This window comes from Copadichromis virginalis, linkage group LG13 (genome assembly GCF_057382275.1).
Source record: "Copadichromis virginalis isolate Kocher_CV1m ecotype Utaka linkage group LG13, C_Virginalis_male_GT1.1, whole genome shotgun sequence".
NCBI classification, from domain to species: Eukaryota; Metazoa; Chordata; class Actinopteri; order Cichliformes; family Cichlidae; genus Copadichromis; species Copadichromis virginalis.
The window spans coordinates 28,177,699-28,192,009 of NC_140630.1; the positions used below are offsets into that span (position 1 = coordinate 28,177,699).

The following is a 14,311-nucleotide window of genomic DNA, read 5'->3' on the forward strand; positions in this document are numbered from 1 at the left end:
CATTTGTAAACATATTTTTTATCATATAAAATTGTACTTCAGAAATGCATTATAAATATCCACAACTATCAATCGGAGCCTTATTGTAAAGTGTAAAGCATAAAACCATTTATTAATGAATAATAAATATTTATAAATGCCAAATGGGAGCCTTATTGTAAAGTGTAAAGCATGACACCATTTATTAATGACTACTAAACATTATAAATGACAAACGATAGCTTTGTCGTAAAGTTTAAAACATGTCAACATTTATTAAGGACTAATAAACATTTATAAATGCCAAATGGGAGCCTTATTGTAAAGTGTAAAGCATGACACCATTTATTAATGACTACTAAACATTATAAATGACAAAAGATAGCTTTGTCGTAAAGTTTAAAACATGTCAACATTTATTAAGGACTAATAAACATTTATAAATGCCAAATGGGAGCCTTATTGTAAAGTGTAAAGCATAACACCATTTATTAATCACTAATAAACATTTATAATTGCCAAAAGTGAGTCTTAAATGTATAATGTCACCATTTATAACACTTAGACCTAAATTACAATCAGTGCTTGAAATAACATTTAACTACTGTCAAAAATGTATTGTAAGAGTAACACATGTAACATTAAATGTGTTTTTTAAAACACCAAACAGTCACCCACTCCAAAAAAAGTTCATGCCAGACTGGTTCAAACTGGAAATATTTTTTGTATGTCCTTAAATAAGCGTCCCAGTGGTCCATCAGGGTGTCGCGAACCAAGCCAAGATGACCACTCAAGAACCATCAGGTGTTCCTCCAGCAACTTCTCAGTGCGATTTCCTCTTAGTCTACGGACATGTCCTTTGATGGTCATCCAAGCCCTTTCCATATGCTGTGTATGACTGCCAGATTGAGGATCTACAAACCACCTGCAGTGATTTACAGTGTAATGTCTGTACCCTATGTTTGTCAAAACATTCTTGTAGGCTCTCCACTCATCACTGATAATGGCACTACCCAACTTAACATGCTGTCTGATCAGAGGAACAAGGTGGCGCCTTGATCGTTTTTCAACAAGTTTTAACACGAGCCTTCGCCTTTTGTCTTTAATTCCCATCATTCCAAATACCCATTTCTTCCTTTTCCATGCATTTCCAAAGCGTCCACGTGCATACTGAAAACAAAAAGAATAAAATTAAACAGAATTAAAATTAAAAAGAATAAAATTAAATATCTACAAAGAAACATTCAAAAAGATGGTTGCTTCTACTAATTTTTTTTACTTATGGTAAAGGTTTCCATGTTTAGAGGACACATTCAGATCTGCATTGATTCTAACAAACCTGTCTGAGAGTTTACCAACCTTTTGCTGATGACGGAGACAGCTTTCATCTATAACCACAAATTCTCTGTCACCACCAAGACGGTGTCCATTGTTTATTCTGTGTCTTTTAATTGCACGTATACAAACATGTCGAATGTGTCTTGCCATGCTACTTAGTGTTCTGGAGCTGCCAGCCACTTCATCATCGATCATATCTATTTGTCTGAGCCTGAGCCCTTGTGAAAATCTGTGATAGAAATTGAGGCAATTATTACTTACTGAGGCCCTAATTTTATTTCACAAGTCTCGTATTGGTGTTCAATTATGAAAGGTGCATTGCTATTAATGTCTACATCTACATATACCTGTAAATGAACTTCATCCAACTGAAAAGAGATGTTTTTGATTTCTCAAAGAGGGAGCTAGTTCTAATTGTTCTGGAAACTTTCCTATGACTTGCTCTTTTGTAGCACCTGAGAACATATCAATGAGTTAAGTAAAGAAATGGACCCTTAAACAAGAGCATTAATTGAAAAGATAATCACAACATTAAGTATGAAGAAAATAATGAAAAGAGGTTAATGCTCCCTCTTGCATTGATAACCGAAATATTTTGTTATATTTACTACATGCACTACATTATCATGCATTATACATACCACATATATTGGTCTTTCTTCACCACGGAAATCATTTTCATCTTATGGTGACAAACAGGACATCTAAGCTTCTTTTTTAGCAGGTGTTTCTTCTGCAGCCATTTAATGTGCCTTAGTGCCTTATATTTAGTTTGTTTTCCTTCTATTCTGGCGCGCAATCTCATTCCCAAAGACATTCTGGTGGAAAAAAATGAGTAATTTATTTTATTATCACCTCGAAACACCGTAAAATACTCTATGGGAGTCTAGTGCAAATCGGTTCAGAGTTAAAGAACTTCACATGCTATATAAAACAAGCCCTATAATCAAAAATAGTCCCACGCAAAAAAGAGGATTGTCTCACCTGTTATAATGTATCTCCGACTTTGTTATGTAGATCTAACCCGCTGGATTCACGCTAAAAAAAATATGTTCTGCTGCCAAAGGGAGGGAAAACAAATTTAATTTAAACGCAGAGGAGCTTATACAACCATCCAATCACAGTTAACTTTATTAAGGAAAGCCCCTCCTCTCAGAGCGCGACAGGCAGTGGAGCGCTCTGGAAGGTCAAGCCAAAGGGGCACGAAAAGACACACTGAAGGCGCTCGTTCAAGTTCCTGCGCCATGGATGGAGCAGAAGATAAAAATTTGTGTGCGTCTGCGACTTACACAGTTAGCACACGTTCGAAGAGATACAAAAAGCAGAGACTGGATGATCTAGATTGCACTAAGCCAACGACGTCAGCAGTTAGACATGAAGGTGAGTATAATGCTAGCTAGCTAGCTACCGAGCCATTTGGCTGCTAGCTACAGTGGCTAACTAACATCACATAACATGTGAATAGCTCTATTACTATTGGTTATTCCAAACGATTGATATCACTTAGTTGTATATTTTTAATTTTGTTTATGTGCATCATTAAATTTATATTAAACACCCTGGTAAGGCAGTACACATAAGAATTATTTGCCTTGTTTTAGAAATGTCTGAACCACCACATGTGCACAGCAAATTCAAAAGTGTTAAATTTTTTGGTGTTAATAGTCTCCTTGCAAAAGTAGAGTTAATTTTACTCTAAGCAGAGTCACATTCTTTTAATGTAACTCTGAGGTGTAAAATGATAGTAGTTAAAATCGAGTGTTAAAAATGAGTGTTTCTCTGTCAAATCTGGAGGTGTTACAATGGAAACATTAACTCCTGACCTCTTAACTCTGAACTCCTAGACGGGCTATGACACCAATAGAGTAAATTCACAGACTCCGCCCGCAGCACGGCTCCAATCGAAGCTGAAGTGAAGCCGTTTCAGAACATTTTGCTCTACATATTTGAGTTGTTTGCCATGCTTGGTAAGTCATTTTTTCAAAGATTGTTTCAATTATTATTATGAGCTTTTACTTCTGTGGCTCTTTGGAGTTGAGACAAAGCTGTGTGAAAGGCATTAGCCATGTTGCTCGCTGATAGCATAATATTCTGTTTTAGCTAGCTGAAAGGTATTGTTTGCAGGCAAATACCACAGCCTTGAAAAAAAGCTTGCATGTGAATTTTCAGTCAAACTTTTGGTCAAACACACCTAAAACAATGTCTAGAATGTGAAATGTTGGTATAATGGTGCTGCTTGAAGCCTGAAAACGATCGCCCATAAAAAAAACGAGCAAACAGCAGTAGCTGACGTCCTGACTGGATTCTACGTTAGCATAGATCCCTCCAGAGTTTTGTGCACACGGTTTAGGTAAAAATGAAAAAGGTTGAGGTTTTACATTTAGTTCAGTATTACCTGTTGCCTGTGTCGTTGTCTTTTGGGAAAATACTTTACACAAGTAGTGGCTCAAAGAGGATTCCTTTTTTTTTTTTTACTGTGCTGCAATTGTTTACTGGATTATTTGTGCCATTAATTAGTGTCAACTAATTTTTATTCAATCTCCGCACAGGATATGCTTGTGAAGATGGAATATGGGGGAGAGCAGAAGTGCGTTGAAGTTCCACAAAGGGATGAATGAAGGACATGCATATTGTATGCATATTTATTCTGAACTGTGCACCACAATTTCAAAACATTTTCTGAAAGATGTAACAGTATACATGTTCTCACTTTCATTAGAATTTTGTTTATCAAAAGGTCTGACATGGTAAATGCAAATAACAGCCGCAAGTTGCCGACCCCTGACCTAGTTGTTGTGGCACAATAAAAGATTAAAGCACTTTTAAAACAATATGATATGTTGGGGGGTTTATTTTGGACAATGTATAAAGTGGCCCGAAAATGTTTAATATATACTTGTATGAAATAAGTGATGAGAATGCTGTTATTTGCATTTACCATGTCAGACCTTTTGATAAACAAAATTCTAATGAAAGTGAGAACATGTATACTGTTACATCTTTCAGAAAATGTTTTGAAATTGTGGTGCACAGTTCAGAATAAATGTTTTTCAAAAACCATTGCATCTTTTTAGTAAATGTTTATTTCCAAAAGAAATTTCTAGAAGTTCAGAACAGTAAAATTCCTGCTTTTTAGAATGAATTAGAAGATAACTCTTACGTAGTTAAACTAAAATACTCTTTGAGAGTTAATATATAAACTCTTAACACCAAGTGTTAAATTATCAACTCCAGACAGATTTGGTGTTTAACACTAAATCAGAGTTAACGTACCAACTCTCCAAAAAGAGTTAAATTAACACTCTCTGGTGTGGACCCATATAGACACTTTAATAGTGTTGAAATCAAATCCGACAGTGTTAATTTGGACATGCTGGATTTGCTGTGTGTATATAACATAATTTTTACAAAGTGGCTTTTTATAAATTCAAGTTGTAACTGTTTTTAATCAATATTTTATTTGAGTTTCCCAAGTTTAGATTATAAATTATTTTAGTATTGTAATTTAATAATTGTTTGTTCTTTAGATTCTTCTTCTAATCCTGCCCCTACTGCAACTGCCCTTCTTAACAAGGAGCGAGAGAAACTGACTTTTCTTAAGCAGAAACTGGAGCGCGACACCCTGATGGACCACTGGGACGCTTATTTAAGGACATACAAAAAATATTTCCAGTTTGAACCAGTCTGGCATGAACTTTTTTTGGAGTGGGTGACTGTTTGGTGTTTTAAAAAACACATTTAATGTTACATGTGTTACTCTTACAATACATTTTTGACAGTAGTTAAATGTTATTTCAAGCACTGATTGTAATTTAGGTCTAAGTGTTATAAATGGTGACATTATACATTTAAGACTCACTTTTGGCAATTATAAATGTTTATTAGTGATTAATAAATGGTGTTATGCTTTACACTTTACAATAAGGCTCCCATTTGGCATTTATAAATGTTTATTAGTCCTTAATAAATGTTGACATGTTTTAAACTTTACGACAAAGCTATCTTTTGTCATTTATAATGTTTAGTAGTCATTAATAAATGGTGTCATGCTTTACACTTTACAATAAGGCTCCCATTTGGCATTTATAAATGTTTATTAGTCCTTAATAAATGTTGACATGTTTTAAACTTTACGACAAAGCTATCGTTTGTCATTTATAATGTTTAGTAGTCATTAATAAATGGTGTCATGCTTTACACTTTACAATAAGGCTCCCATTTGGCATTTATAAATATTTATTATTCATTAATAAATGGTTTTATGCTTTACACTTTACAATAAGGCTCCGATTGATAGTTGTGGATATTTATAATGCATTTCTGAAGTACAATTTTATATGATAAAAAATATGTTTACAAATGCTGATTGTGCTTACAGGATAGTAACTTAGTCTGAAATGTTTAATATAGCAACTCTAGATGAAATATATAGGTGAACACATTTGGCTCACTATTTGGCAAGAAACCGGTCAGTTTTTTTCCTCTTTCTCACCCTTAACTAATGCATAATAAACCATTAATAATGGTTTATAAAGCATTTACAGATTAATTAATAATATAGCTATAAACTATTTATTAGCATCTATAAGGGGAGCCTTATTGTAAAGTGGTACCCAATAAGGTGTGTGTGCCAATTGTAAACAGCATTCCGATTGCAATAAAGAAAAGACACCAATTTTTAGGTGATCGATGGCTCTGTGTAATACCAGTGACGCACTGCTTCTATAAACTGGGAGTTAGGATGGGTAAAACATATGATTTTCTAACACCTAGTTCAGGGATCAGCAACCTTTAACACCCAAAGAGCCATTTGGACCCGGTTTCCACGCAAAAGAAAACACTGGGAGCCGCAAATACTTTTTGACATCTAAAACGAAGATAACACTGTATATATTGTTTTTTACCTTTATTCTTTGTGTGAACAACTAAAGTGTGTTGCTTATGAAATCCATGAAGTGCTACAGAGAAAATTACATTTTATTTATGTAATTAACACATTTTGAACTCTTAAAGAAATATAACAAAAGCAAAGACACCCAGCTGAACTAAAATGATCCATGTAGCAAACAAAAACTGTTGTGAGCCACCAACCTTATATCACCTTTGGGCTTTTGGAGCCTTGACCTGACTTTTAAAAAATAATTGGAAAACAAGCACTATGCTGCTAAAAGATGAAAAATAGATATTTGCAAAATTCTGCCTAAATATGTATTTTACCTGGTTAATGTGTGTGGCGGGGCGTGGTCTGCAGCGCAGCTGCAGGGAAGGCGGACGCACCTGAGCGGGACCCGCAATCACGCCTCGCGCCTTAACGTCTGTGCGATCTATGCTGTTGTGTTGTCGGGCTGTGAGCTGAAAAGCTACAGCCGGCTGTATGTGTGCAGCCATGTGTGAAAAGTGGTCGATAAAGAAATGATGAAAAGCATGTTCGTGCAAACATCGTCGGGTCTGCCGTGGTATGTTTACAATAGGACTTCTGCTCCTGAACCTCTGCGCACAGCGTCGGCAAAACGGGGCTGTACAAAGTCACTTTCATCTTTACGCAGGACTGTAAGCTGTCATCTGTGAGGCATGAGCGGTGTTTGTTTTTAACATAGTTCACGGTGGAGAACAGCCGCTGACATAATGTCGATCCGAAGATCCATAATTGGCCTACCTGGGGTTGAAAGTCTTGATAAATGCATGGCGTTTTGGCTTCCGCGAGTGTGACGCTTATTTTGAGTGATGAAAAAATAATAGAATATAATTTTATTTTTATATTTCAATATTACAATAATCTTACAATTTAGAACTACAAGTTAAAAAAGAACTAACATAAATAAAATACACTTCAGCTAAATACTTCTAATTTATTTTCCCAAACCACGCGGAGCCGCACTATAAGGACTAAAGAGCCGCATGCCGACCCCTGACCTAGTTGTTGTGGCAGAATAAAAGATTAAAGCACTTTTAAAACAATATGATATGTTGGGGGGTTTATTTTGGACAATGTATGAAGTGGCCCGAAAATGTTTAATATATACTTATCAGTTAACATAAAACTAGTTACATTTTTTTTTACTAATTTTCAAAGTATGTGTTTACAGCTATCACTCCAAAAATAATGATACAAAAGCTTTTCTACTTTTTTATTTCAATCTTTTGTGTGGTGTGAGGTGACAGGGCTTCCATTGGTCAGTTTCAACACTAGGAAACTATAGTTAGCAAGGTGGCTAACATACTATATTGTTTTCCACCTTTTTAGCAACTAAACAGCTAGCCAGTTACAGTTGCATTCATGACAGGGCCATAAACACAACAGCTAAATTCCTCCCTCTCCTGCTGTCATTCTCAGGCTTTGTGGGAAGGCATTAGGATAACACGGGGCTACTGGGAATCTGCCGAAAAAGCAGAGAATCACTTGGCAGCAAAGCATTGAGGTTCTTTTAAACCTCCATTACTATCCACAGCCCCAACAAGACATGAGACAAACAGAGGCCTGAGTGGAATTTCAAATGTTGAGGTGAGCTGTGAAATTGGATAAAGCTGCTTAACAACTTGGACAGCTTACACCTCCCTCACAACAAACTAGTTTACAAGGCATAAAGTCTCTACTCCACCATCCACTCTCTGCCATCTCTGACTGGATTTCCAACTTTTCTATTCTTAGAAAAATTGGCATGTAACAGAATATAGGTTTGAGATGTAGGCAATCCAAGGATTTAAGCTGCTGAAAGTAGTAGAACTGCCCATTTTCATGTCAAATCTTTCTTTCCTTTTAATTGAGAGAGTGGATAGTTTAATAATTTGGGTAAACTGGCTTGAGCTTTCAGTAAAACGGTCTTTCTTGTAATTGTATGTGATTTTGAGCAATAGTTCTCCATTGGTTGCTTTTTCAGGCATTAACCAGCCTTGTATTTACACAGAACAGATAACTTAAGAAAGAATCCGTTTCAAATTGGCACTTTGTTGCTAAAGGTCTGTCACAAAAGCACATAAAAGTAAAACAGTAAGGGTCTACAGCTCTAAAACACAGTGGAATCTCTTTCATGGTTTGATGCTACATTTCAGCCTGTGGTGTGTGGCTCTTGCCAATATTGATGGAATTACAAATCCAAAAAAGAATCATTAGATTTTGGACCACCGTCTCTTAATCTCTGGCTTTCTTCCAGAATGCCTCACTCGTGCTGTCTACCTCACCTCTAATCATTCGCGGTAGAAGCTGCCCTTCCCTGAGTCTGGTTCTGCCAGAGGTTACTTCCTGTTAAAAGGGAGTTTTTTCTTCCCACTGTTGCCAAGTGTTTGCTCATGGGGGTCATGTAATTGTCGGGGTTTCCTCTGTATTATTGTAGGGTCTTTACCTTACAACATACATGTAAAGTGCCTTGAGGCAATTTTTCTTGTGATTTGGAGAGATATTATATACAATTTTCAACTTCTAGAGTGACTTTATCGTTGGAGATCCTCAATTTTAAGCTCAGAGACAGATGTGCTTGCTTGTTTCTGTACCTCTGGCCCCTAAGCATCTAAACTGTGTCCTTTGGATATTTATGAGATATTTATTGTCAGGGTATCAGGATGGCTGGAGCCTATCCCAGCTGTCATGGACCAGTCAAAGAAAGGTCTAATCATTCTAATGAATTCTATGTTTGAAAAACAAATAATTTAGCATAACTGTTTGTTTCATAAAGGAAGGGCTTTGAAGCTCCTTTTATTTGGCGGGAGATCTGTTTGGGCAGCATGAGCGCGTGGGACTGAAGGTGAAAGTGTGTGTCACGTGCCAGAAGCGTGACAGTTTGCAACCCTGCTGTACCAGCAAGTTAGAAATCTGTCACAGATGCAGAAAAAAATAGACTTGATAAAGAAAAATAGGATATGGAGATCTGGCAATTTCCAGAAAGATTTGCCTTTCACTGTATTTTTTTTTTCTCACAAGCATGAATGTTTGCCTGTGACTTTGAAAAAGCTGGCGACACAACAATGTCCTAGTCTCACAGCCTATACAGATCAACATCATCCTTTGTCACAGAGTTTATCGTCATCCTCTTTGTTTAAACTGATTGCAGATGACTACAAAGGGGAATAAAACGAAAACTCTTATCCTCTTTCCATTCTTTCAGCCACTGCAGCTCCAATTTGTTGCAAATGCTAAAGCTTCAACGTATTTCTCATTTTCCTTTATTTTTGTGTGCCTGTATTACTGATCCTAAACAACCTGGTGCAGCTCAGTGTAGGCCTTAAATGGTAAATGGCCTGTATTTATATAGCGTTTTACTAGTCCCTAAGGACCCCAAAGCGCTTTACATATCCAGTCATCCACCCATTCACACACACATTCACACACTGGTGATGGCAAGCTACATTGTAGCCACAGCCACCCTGTCACCTTAAATGTCTGAACTTTATGGAGTTGGACCAGCTCTATCCAGCACATGTCCCATATAATTGGTGGTAGGGAAAAAAAGACAAATTGTCAGATAAATAGATCCTCTGCTGGATCAGAACAATAAACTACACTGCAAACCCAGTTTTTCCATCAGCCTAGTTGGTGTACATATGTGAATGTGTGTCATGCCCATAAGTGCAGATTGCCTCCAGAATTACACAGGCAGTCTAGGCCATTTGGCAAGCAGGACTGTAGTCCCTACCACCAGGAGGAACACACAGCAGAGCCAGAGGAGGGGAGAAAAAAATAAAAGGCGGCAAAATGCCAGCGGACACTGAGAAATAATAACTCTCCCCTATCACCCACACACAGAGTTCGTACAAATACAGCCACCTGCTCGCTGGTTCTCAGAGTCCTACAACCACTGTAGAGCCAAACTGACACAGATCAGTATTTTTTGGGGGAAAAGCATATGTCTGCTAGTCACAGTTAGATTTAGTCAGTGTCAGAGGTTTGTGTTCAGTCCAAACAGAGCCCACTTACCTGTGACAAATAAACATCACCGCCTCGTAAACATTAGCTCTGCTGTTGCCAGTTATCTTATTAACACAGATTTTTTGGGAAACTGAGTATAAATATAGAGTCTGAAAACCTGGAGTTTCGCTCAAAAGTGACCAAAGCAACTATTAAGCTGGAAAAGACGCCACAGTTATAAATTCATGACTGGGGCACAATGACATTTGCTTCACCACTGTGTGAGCACATATTGTTCAGGTTTGACAGCCCTGTCTCTTTGGCGAAACAGAAGCACAACCCAAACAACTGTCATTCACTTCTGAGGATGGATGTCAGTTGTCTAAGTGGAAATATTGTATTTGATCGAAGTTTTTTTTCCCCAGACATCGATGTTCACATATTCTATTTTTTATTTTATTTATTTTTTTTTTTCAGAGAACTCGTTCAGCAGTATCTGTGCACAGCAACTACTGAATATTTGGGTTAAGGAAAAATCACGTTAATGTGCGCACAGCTGCTACATGACATTGAATTTTAATAATCATAGGTAGTTACAGACAGAATGTAAACCAAATGGGCCTTTAAAATAACATTTGCACCTTTAAGGTGTGTCCACACATGAAAGAATTCACAGCGCCGTGGCCACCAGAGGCTCGAAAGTACAAGGCATTCAGCAACGACGTGAAATAACAGCTGGTAGCGCAAAGTGACCGAGTCCCGAGTTATCATCATTCTCAACCACCGAAACAACTGCAGTGGGGGGAATAATTATTTGATCCCCTGCTGAATTTGAAAGTTTGCTCACTTACAAAGAAATTGTGTTTTATTTTGGAGAGAGACAGAATATCAACCAGAAAAATCCAGAAAAAAACACATTAAATAAAAGTTATACATTGATTTGCATGTCATTGAGTGAAACATGTGTTGCCCAAGCAAAACATGGCTTAAGACTTGGTGGAGAAACCCTTACTGGCAAACACAGGAGTAAGATGTTTCTTGTAGTTGGTCACCAGGTTCGCACACATCTCAGGAGGGATTTTAGCCCACTCCACGGACAGAAACTCTAAATCCTTTAGGTTTCCTGGCTACTGCTGAACAACTCAAAGCTTCATCCACAGATTTTCTATGGGACTGAGGTCTGGAGACTGGCTCGGCCACTCCATGACCTTAATGGGCTCCTTTGTTGCCTTGGAAGTGTGTTTCAGGTCATTATCATGCTGGTAGCACCTTCAGTGTTCTGGCTGTCTCTCTCCATTAAAGTGAAACTACCATAAAAATTTGAGTTCATTTCTTTCTTTCTCATTTCCAAGTGAGCAAACTTACAAATTCACCAGGCGATTGAATATTTCCCTCACTGTACCAGTGGGAACACACGATACAGTTGATTGACAAATTACAGCACATTTACCTAGGCAACCGGAGCTCAGACGGTTCACTGATGACCAACCATCAGCGACAAAGCTAATCGTTAAACATATGGATGCCCCGTAAGCTGCAAAATCTGGCAAACAGCTTTAAATATTGAAATGGTAAATGGTAAATGGCCTGCATTTGTATAGCGATAGTTTTGAAGCAAAACTAGACATTTCTAGGTCCAGATTCCTTCCTTAGTATTATCCAATAAAACCACTATTTGTCATTTCAGTTCAGTTTTATTTATATAGCACCAAATCATAACACCAGTCCCCTCAAGATACTTGTTTACTTAGTGTCGACACCCGAGGTCATTCTCATGATATGTACAGGATGCATTTCTGCCTCAGAGCTAAGCAGGCAGGTGGCTAGCTCACTAATGTTTGGTCCCATATAACTTTAAGAGCCTCAATTACCCTGTTATATATGTTTGTTCCTATAAACCATCTTAAAAAGTCTACTTAAAGAGCTCATTGGTAAGAAAATATGAGAAGGAAGGTGATAGAAATCGAGTCTTGGAAGGACTATAAAGCTACTATTAAGGTTCTGTGAGCTTCACATATCCAGAGTAATAGACCTCAGATTGGAACAACAGTGACCATCCACAGAAGTAGCTAATCTTCCAAATTCCCTCCAAGACCACAGTAGGGATGTAAACCATGACGGTACAAAATAAAGCATCAGAAAACATCCAAGCCACTTTAGGCCCTCCAGGGCAAAAATGGCTTCCACAGGAGAGCGGTATAGTAAAATGTATTTAGGTTTCTCTGAAATTTGTTTTGGAAATTATGAATCCTTTGCTAATTCAAAGTGGTCTCTTCAGTGGTTTATAGTTACTTCCAATGTAAATACTCGAGCAGCTTGTTATTCATGTCTGAGTTAGCTGCCGCATGAGTTAGGAACTTCACTGATTCATTCAAAAACACTGGTGACTGGAGATTTGCACTGTCCAGCAGAGCAGCAGTTGCCACAAGTACAGGTTGTTTAACAATGCAAAACAGCATTTTTCAAGTTTAATGCATTTAGCAAAGCGAGAACACTTGTTGCAAGTCGTCAAAATGTCACAAAGTCTTCAGATCTTACTTCTGAGCACACCGTTTCATCCTGGATTAGAAGTGGGGCCAGGATGTTGATTAGAAAGTGCAGAACTGTCCATTACAGAAAGTAATTCTCCAAGTATACCAAGGCAGAAGAGGACAAAACACAAACGCAGAAATTGTTCACGAGGCCTTAACGGGGGCCTTAAGGTTGTGTAAAGCGCTTTGGGGTCCTTAGGGACTAGAAAAGCGCTATACAAATACAGGCCATTTACCATTTAACCATCAAAATGTAATAATGCATTTTTTAAAGCTGTCAGCAAGTGCTGACTGTTACCGCACATGGCATGTTAGTGCTTCACAGTCCACCTGGCTGGAGACAAGAAACATCAACAAGAACAAGACAGCAAAAACTTTACGGTTTCAAGCCTACCTTGAAATTGCATGCCGTCCCCACCCAAGAGAGGTATTTCAATTAAAGCAGTGACAGGTTTTTGATAGTTTTGTGTGAGATGTTTTTTTTCTTTTTTCCAATTTCCTCGTGTTTGCAGAGTGTGATTGACAGCAAACAGAGCGCAGAATGAATACCGTAGTGCTGATACAAAAACGCTCAACTGAGGGATGCTGAAATGAGGTTAAAAATAGAAATGCTGACTAAATAAAATAAAAAGCACTTTCTTAACAGCTGAAATCTCGCTCTGCTGAAACTGCCGTCGGACTGCAGGTGGGAAAAAAAGTGGACATCGTTCATGGAGAAAAAGTCGTGATGTGTGATGGGGCGAATCAGAAGGGTTGAATGCAGTGATTTAGTTTGGTATCTTATTTAATGCATCGATTCTTCTGCGTGAGGAGCAGCTTTAACCTCCTAAGACCCGAACTCTTCCACGGCATGCATTTTTAATTTCTCTTTGATATTTGGTCACATTGGGGCTCGATGAATGTAAAAAAGAATTACCAGGGTTTTTTTTACCTTATTTTTGTTTTTAAGGAAAATGAGAGCTACATATGAGGATATTCGTTTAAAATTTTAATAGAACAGTAGCAGAATAATGTCCTCGTAAGTGGATATCAGGCCCTTGTAGAGCAAAATTGAGTATTTTGGTCTAAATATCCCCAAAATGTGGTGTTCACATATGTGGACCTCCAGGTCCTAGGAGATTAAAGAGTAAATAAGTAAATGCGTGAAAACATATTTACTACATGTCCTACAAGGAAAATGCTGAAGGAAGACTCTGAAACAGCCCGACATCTCCACACATCTATTTCATAGCAGCAGTTTCTCCATAAGAGAGTAGGTCAACACTGACGTCAAAGTCATGAAGGTTTCTTAATGCAATCAGGAACACCTGTCTTTACTTACCATTTCATACTAAAATAGCTGCTGTGAAATGGGTCTATTGCAAAGGAGAATGTCGACACTACATTATAGAGTTGTGTGTGTTTTTGTGTGTGCGTTTTTGTGTGCGAGTTGGAGAGAGGCAGGCAGGGAGAAAACGCTGTGTGAGTGATTGTGAGCCTAATGGGCAGGAGCTGAGATTCACTGCTCATTTTGGGAGGCATGTGGTAGGAGGACAGAGAGAGTGGGTGGAGAAAGTGGAGGATGAGAGCGAGGAATTCTAATTTGCTCAGGGGTGCATGAGGAATATTTTTCTGCTGATATGTT

At 37.8% G+C, this 14,311-nt stretch overlaps 1 protein-coding gene and 1 long non-coding RNA gene across 3 annotated transcripts; one reads left to right on the forward strand and one right to left on the reverse strand.

The window, feature by feature from the left end:
- Positions 1 to 517: 517 nt before the first annotated feature.
- LOC146695884 (uncharacterized) lies at positions 518 to 2,365 on the reverse strand. 2 transcript variants are annotated; one of them, XM_085478359.1, is made up of 5 exons: positions 2,302 to 2,365; positions 1,959 to 2,135; positions 1,665 to 1,772; positions 1,339 to 1,546; positions 518 to 1,149 (listed from the first exon to the last, which is right to left on the reverse strand). In XM_085478359.1, exons 2-5 carry the CDS (start codon positions 2,132 to 2,134, stop codon positions 685 to 687), a joined length of 957 nt encoding a protein of 318 aa, XP_085334485.1. In that variant the 5' UTR covers position 2,135; positions 2,302 to 2,365; the 3' UTR covers positions 518 to 684. The 2 variants fall into 2 exon arrangements, with proteins under 2 accessions (XP_085334485.1, XP_085334484.1); XM_085478358.1 differs by lacking the exons at positions 1,959 to 2,135; positions 2,302 to 2,365 and having other exon boundaries at positions 1,665 to 1,800.
- A 269-nt stretch (positions 2,366 to 2,634) lies between these two features.
- Positions 2,635 to 5,162, forward strand: LOC146695885 (uncharacterized). Its single transcript, XR_014923639.1, has 2 exons — positions 2,635 to 2,697; positions 4,845 to 5,162. It is a non-coding gene; the product is annotated as an uncharacterized LOC146695885 (long non-coding RNA).
- Positions 5,163 to 14,311: the final 9,149 nt, after the last annotated feature.